The sequence below is a fragment of the Musca vetustissima genome, unplaced genomic scaffold (assembly GCF_032173495.1).
Source record: "Musca vetustissima isolate MV318-11 ecotype Yass unplaced genomic scaffold, APGP_CSIRO_Mvet_v1 utg24037, whole genome shotgun sequence".
NCBI lineage: Eukaryota > Metazoa > Arthropoda > Insecta > Diptera > Muscidae > Musca > Musca vetustissima.
The window spans coordinates 147,307-154,891 of record NW_026880266.1 but is presented as its reverse complement, the minus strand read 5'-3'; the positions used below and the strand labels follow the sequence as shown (position 1 = coordinate 154,891).

Here is a 7,585-nt window from a genome sequence, read left to right as displayed (position 1 = left end):
CCCCTTTTTTCTAGATCCAAAAGAATAGCTTCTCGTCTTTAGTGCCATAAGTAAAAAATTCGAAATTAAATTGCGGTGATGCTCTTTCGCAGACCAATTTAAAATCCTCTTCCTTGACGCAATGCAGTTTAAGTCCAATTGATATTTTTTTGATGGAATAGTCCGTTACTTTTAAAATTCTGCACATTTCATGCAACTGTTCAGTTTTGCACTTGAGAAGTGTTATTGGAGGTATTCTTACATTTTTTATCGAGTCATCGATAATTTTTTCTTCTCCAACATTGTCACTATCATCATCGATCGTTTGCAGAGGGTGAAAATAGTTTTGATTTTCTTACTCATGCTGGGGCCATGAGTAACGCCGTCTTCTCCGCGAGAACGTTTAATTTTGTTTTTGTTTTATGATATTTAACAATAACTGTGTGATACTGTGAATGCGAACGACACTTGCTAATCAGAAAAAAACACGTCTTAACTCGAGTAGCAAATGAACAATAGTGATGAACAATATTATTATATAAATGTATAAAATTTAAAAATATTTTTTGTACTATTTGGGTTTGTTAGCACCCAATTAATAATAACAGAACTAAAATTAATGTAAAAGGGAGGGATTGAATCTACTCAAACTTCTTAAATATTAACATTAATTGGGCAATACAATTTATGTGAGGGTCTGAACTACTTAGCTTTCTTAACATATTTATTGTTAATTGGGAATTTAATAATTTAGGGATCGGAACTACTCAAAAAATATATCAGTCACAACAGAACAAACAGAGATAAACGCCTATATTGACCAGTATAGTTTGTGGCACACAACAAAATTTTTGATCGCATCATTCCTTTAGGTGAATTCCCAACTTTTGAGTCTTTATTTCAAATATTTATTTATTTTAGGAATTATTTATAGTTTTCTACTAATTCTAGCAATTTGAACCTTTATTTTATATATTAATTCCGTAATTTTCCGAATGTTAGGTGTACTGTACAATTTGTTGCCAATTTTGATAGATTTTACAGATTTTTTTTTTAATTTTTATTCGTAAATGGTTTTATTGGTGCTAAGTTTACTTAATTTAGCAAATTTAATAAGTTCTTTTTTAAAAAAAAAAATCAGTTTGCAAAAAAATCCTCATCGTGTAGTCGCGTTTTTATCTGAAACAAAAGGAAGCTAAGCTCCGTCGTTTATTGTCCAATCGAAAAGAAAAGAAGCGAAAATATATAATTTAATTGAAAGTATTTCATTCCATAAACATTTCCGCAACAACATATTGTGTGCCAACATGACAACTGCAATGGATCTAGGCGGTCCGCAAGAAGTATTAACAAATATACTTACACAGGAGGAATTGGAACAGACACCGAAAAATGTACAAGACAAATTGAAGAAATATCTAGATGAGTTCTTCGATGAATATTACAAGGATAAAGCAGCTGCAAATCGACTACACGATTATGAATTAAAAACGGATGAATTGCAAGCCCAAATACAAGACTATGAAGTTAAATTTTGCATATTTGCATATTTTTTAATAATGAAGATATTTTGCGAAATTCTGATTGGACACAAATTCGTTTCAAAGGATTTAGAATTATTTGAAGGGTTCATATTTTTTAATTTTTTGCATATTTGCATATTTTGCATATGCACGAGATATGCAAAAAATATGCAAAATATGCAAAAAATATGCAAAATATGCAAAAAATATGCAAAATATGCAAAATATATGCAAAATATGCAAAAAATATGCAAAATATGCAAAATATGCAAAATATGCTAGGTCGATATGCAATAAATATGCAAAATATATGCATAAAATATCCAAAATATATGCTAAAATATGCAAAAATATGCAAAATATGCAAAAAATATGCACGGTATGCTAGGTCGATATGCGATAAATATGCAAAATATATGCAAAAAATATGCACGGTATGCTAGGTCGATATGCTATAAATATGCAAAAATATGCAAAATTTGCAAAAATATGCAGAATATGCAAAATATGGAAAAATATGCAAATATATGCAAAATATGGAAAAATATGCAAAATATATGCAAAAAATGCAAATATGCAAAATATGCAAAAATATGCAAAATTTGCAAAAATATGCAGAATATGCAAAACTATGCAAAATATGGAAAAATATGCAAATATATGCAAAATATGGAAAAATATGCAAAATATGCAAAATTTGCAAAAATATGCAGAATATGCAAAACTATGCAAAATATGGAAAAATATGCAAATATATGCAAAATATGCAAACATATGCAAAATATATGCAAAATATGCAAAAAAATATGCACGGTATGCTAGGTCGATATGCGAGAAATATGCAAAAAATATGAAAAATATAGGCAAAAATATGCAAAATATGTGCAAATATGAGCAACATATTTCACATATGCAATCATTTTAATCAAAAAAAAAAAAAAAAAAATTCAGGGTAGTTTTCGAATTTGTGTGCTTTCTTTATTTTTAACCTATAGAAATCTAATTGTGTATGTATGCGTTTCATGGATCAACTGTTAGATTTTTGGGGCATTATGAAAAATTTGCTAAATATATGTATAAAACATGCAAACATATATAACCGTTATATGGCGATATACTAAAACGTGGACCGATATATCCCATTTCCAATACCAAACATCCTAGGAGTAATAATAATATATGTGCAAAATTTCAAAGTTCTATCTTTAATATTCTAGCATACCGTGCATATATTTTGCATATGTTTTTGCATATTTTTGCATATTTTGCATATGTTTGCATATTTTTGCATATTTTTGCATATTTTGCATATGTATGTTTGCATATTTTTGCATATTTTGCATATGTTTGCATATTTTGCATATTTTTGCATATTTTGCATATTTTTGCATATTTTGCATATTTCTGCATATTTTGCATATTTTTGCATATTTTGCATATTTTTGCATATTTTGCATATTTTGCATATTTTTGCATATTTTGCATATTTTTGCATATTTTGCATATGTTTGCATATTTTGCATATTTTTGCATATTTTGCATATGTTTGCATATTTTGCATATTTTTGCATATTTTGCATATATTTTGCATATTTTGCATATTTTGCATATTTTGCATATTTTTGCATATTTTGCATATTTTGCATATCGACAATGCATATTTTGTATATTTTTTGCATATATTTATCGCATATCGACCTAGCATACCGTGCATATTTTTTGCATATTTTGCATATTTTTGCATATTTTGCATATTTTTTGCATATTTTGCATATTTTTTGCATATTTTGCATATTTTTTGCATATTTTGCATATTTTTTGCATATTTTGCATATTTTTTGCATATATTTTGCATATTTTTTGCATATATTTTGCATATTTTTTGCATATTTTTTGCATCATTTTGACATGACCCCAAATATCGATCAATTAAAGCATGAAACGCCTAAATACAAAATTTGAGTCCAATCGGATAAAGCATAAAAAATATGCAAAAATCCGAGGTCTAGCAATGACAAAAAAGCCGTATGCGATGAACGTGATCATTTGTTGAAGGTGATCGAACGTCATAATAGTGAAATTGAACGTCTGCAACAGGATCTTAAAGCATATCAACAACAATTGAAGTCAGCAATTGCAGCAAAATGCGAAGCGCTGGCCCGTGTCGATGAAATCGAAAGCAAAGAAGTTACGCTGGATTTCAAAGAACGCCGTATGGAACAAGAACGTGATATGTTGCACAAACAGATACAAAATCTAACACAGGATTTGAATCGTAACATTTCCGAACTGCAGAATATACGTCGGGAAAATACCATGAACAGTATGCAGCTGGAGGCACGTCTCTCGGAAAAGACTGAAGAATTGAAAATTGTACAAATCCAATGTACCCAATACAAGGAGACGATAGAGCGTTTAACGCAAAATGTCCAGGAGTTGTCCCAGAAAATCTTGGCCCAAAACGAGGAGGCTCAGAAGATGATGGACTACTACAAGAAGGAATTGGATGCTAAGACCAAATTGGCTGATCTCTATAAGAGTAATTGTGAAGATACCGAAATGGAGCGTACCGAATTGACAACAGCCATATCCGATTTGAAGAGAATGTTGGCTGAGGCAAGTGATCAATATGGGGAGCTGGAAACTAACTTCAAGGCCACCCAGTTGCGACATGAACAGGAATTGGATGAGAAACAGAAGAATATCGACGAGCTAAAGGAAGAAATCAAACATGCCAATGAATTACTCAAGGAATTGAAAAATGAAAGTGTGGAGAATGCCATTTCGAAATTGGCACCCACTGCTGTGGCATCACGACTCATACGTGCCGATATGTCTTTGACCGAGTTGTATTCCTTGTATGTAAAGACCAGTGAGGAATGTGAATTGCAGAAACGTGAATTGGCACGTTTGAATTTGCAGCTCAAGACCATATTAAGTGAGTTGAATGAAAATGCTCCCATGGTCAAGAAACAGGAATTAGAATGTGAGAAATTGTTGGAGACGAATAACATTTTGGCCCAACAAAGAGATGAAATGTTAGCCAAGAAAACAGATTTGGAAGAATTGTTGGTTGAGGCTCATGCCAAGATAAGCCACATGGATAGAGAGAATCGTAAATTGAAACATTCCCAAACTGATCTTAGTCGCCAGGTGTGTTATCTACTCAAGGAAGTGGAGCAATTGCGTATTGGTCTCACCTCGGAGGGTGCTTATATGAGTGGTTCTTGCGGCAATCTTAGTACCACTGATGAAGTTATTTCCAAGAAATTGGTTACCTTCAACAACATCACCGAACTGCAGGAGAATAATCAGAAGTTGTTGCTATTGGTAAGGGACTTGAGTACCAAACTGGAAGAGGCTGAAACCCTTAAACAGGAAATAGACGAAGCTTCCTATCAAGAGAAATTGGAAAATTATGCTGCCAAGTTCCAAAGCATGCAAGACACCTTGAATCAGCAAAAAAATACTGTAGCCACTTTGGTTTCGAAGTGTGAACGGTACAAGAAATTGTACTTTGAATTGCAAAGGAAATTGAATAAACAATCCACCTCGATAGTTGATGATATTAGCGATAATGATGAGGAACAAATGCAGGATGATGATGGCAATGAATCCATGAATGCCACTGGACAATCAACAACCATGAACAAGAGTTCCCGAGCGGGAAGCAAAGAACAAGAGAAACGCATTAAGGATTTGGAACAACAGCTACATGAAGTCAAGGAACAATATAAGACACTGAAGGAACAATATGAATACTACTCCAAGGAAAAGAAGAATAACGAGAAATTGCTCAATGAACAATTTGATTCGATGCGTTCGGAAGTTCGTGAATTAACCTCAACCAATTGTAAATTGATGTCTTCGTTGGAATATACCAAGGAACAGATTAAACTGCAGCAAAAGAACATTGCCACATATAAACAGCAAATTACTGCTTTGGAAGATCGTAATAAGAACTACGAGAATACCATTGTGAAACATGAAAAGACGGTACTCTATCTCAAGGATGAGATAATGAAATGCCAACGCCAACAATCTGCCGCAGAATCCGAAGCCAGTCGTGTTAGACATGAAAATCGTATACTCAAGGATTCAGTGGGTCGCCTGCAGGCCGAAAAGGAAGCCTACCATCGTGAACAACAAAGTCAAACTTTGTTGCTTAATAATTTGGAATTGATTAAGGCCAATTTGGAAAGATCTGAGACAGAAGGCAAGGCGCGTCTTGAGCAACGTTTGGATGAAACCGTACGGGAGTTATCTGCCCAACGTAGAAGATTCCAAGAGGAAGAGGATCGTTTCCGTGAAACAACCAACGATTTGAAACGTCAAACCGAATCAGCCAAGAAACTAATGCAAGAAGAAAAGGAACAAGCCGATAAGCTGCGTATGGAATTGATAAACGTACGCGAAGAACTCACCACAAAGACCCATCAAATCGAAAAAAAAAAATATTTTCAAAAAACTGCAATAAATTAAAAAACCACAAAATGTTTAAGGCCACATCAATTTCAACACTTAGATAAATGTTCTGAATTTTGCCACAGTTAATGTTTTAATTACGTGACCACAAATGTATATATATATATATATATTTTAATTACCTTTTATAATTTTTTCAACAGTAGATTTTTCTTCTTGTATAAATCTGTCTTGTTCGGTGTCATTGTTATCTCTTAGAGGTTTGGTTTTAAACGTGGGTATCCTAAATACTTTGCTGATTTTGTGGCGACGTCTATTGTTCTCCACCACAAATAGGAGCACACACTAAAAGTAAAACCAATGAAGTTTATGTTGTTGTTAAATATTAGATTGGTTACCAAAATATGAAATAAATTAAATATATATAACATTGTGTCACTTCATACCATAAGGATAGGAAAAAGCAGGAAAACGTAAATGTAAAAAGTGCCCAACTGAAGGAAACTTTTGTTATTCAGTTCGTTGCGAATGTCTTCTGGTATGTGGTCCGCTCGATTATTAATAAAACGTTCATTAATAACACGTAATTGGTGGCACAAATTAAAATCGGGCAAAACACGTAGAAATGTTATGTAGTTTTCGTACTTTATCATATCTCCAACAGATGTTGATATTATAAATGTGGGTATGACTAAAAGTAAGTAAAGACGTCAACAACAGTTTTATAGACAAATACGAAAGAAACACTTACTTGATATATAATAAAGTGTAACTAAACAAGTAGACAAAGCAGACATAGTGGTAACGATATTTGTTAAACTATATAGCAGTGGCAAATATGTTAGGCCATAAAAAAATATTGCCGTCATAATGCTATTTAAGTCATTCGTATTATACAGTTCAACTGGCATTATTAGTATTTGATAGGCATAGAGACCCAAGCAAACAATCAGCAATAAAATTAAGTCGATAATTAGACTATTGCACCAATAAACATATGGCGATGTTGCTTGTAATCGCTTGAATCCAGTCCTATTTTCCTTAAATGGCAGCATACCGAAGTAGAACATCATCATAAATACACCTAAAGGTTTCTAAATGAAATAAAATTCAGAAACAAAAAAGCACATTTTGTCCTTACCCATGGGCACAAATGTTGCATAATACGCTAATCGTAGGGAGCCAGGCGATGAGTTTTGTCTAAATATTTGAGACCTTTGTATAAATTTCCGTTATATTTCAATGCTATACAATACTTACACGGCAACTGGTGCATACATTGTCTTTAATATTTCATAGTTCTCATTTGTGGCCCACATATATATTACATTGTCCACTAAATTTGTCAGAATTGCAGAGCTATGAATCATATTTGAAGAGTATAAAATTGTCACAACGGGAGAACTTTCGCCATCTACTTGAATAGTTCCGATAGCGTTCTGTTGAAAATTATAAAAGTCTTTTCTCATTATATCAATTAATTCTGCAAAATAAAAACACACAATATTAATCAAATAATTATACTTTATGATTGCTTTTTGTAAATATTAATTTACATACAACCAACATAAATGACAAACGACGCCTTTTTTTAATTGAACAAAAACTTCTGGACAACAAATTGTAGACCAAGGCCTATATAAGGTCGGCCAGTAAGC

The 7,585-nt window shown here is 32.6% G+C and overlaps 1 protein-coding gene across 1 annotated transcript; it reads left to right on the top strand.

Annotated features, from left to right (window-relative positions):
- Positions 1-1,274: 1,274 nt before the first annotated feature.
- On the top strand, positions 1,275-5,951 carry LOC133325758 (nucleoprotein TPR-like; the record flags this gene model as incomplete). Its single annotated transcript, XM_061534482.1, has 2 exons — positions 1,275-1,513; positions 3,512-5,951. Coding segments are annotated over exons 1-2 (2,667 nt in total), but the record flags the coding sequence as incomplete, so codon positions are not given.
- Between the last annotated feature and the right edge of the window lie 1,634 nt (positions 5,952-7,585).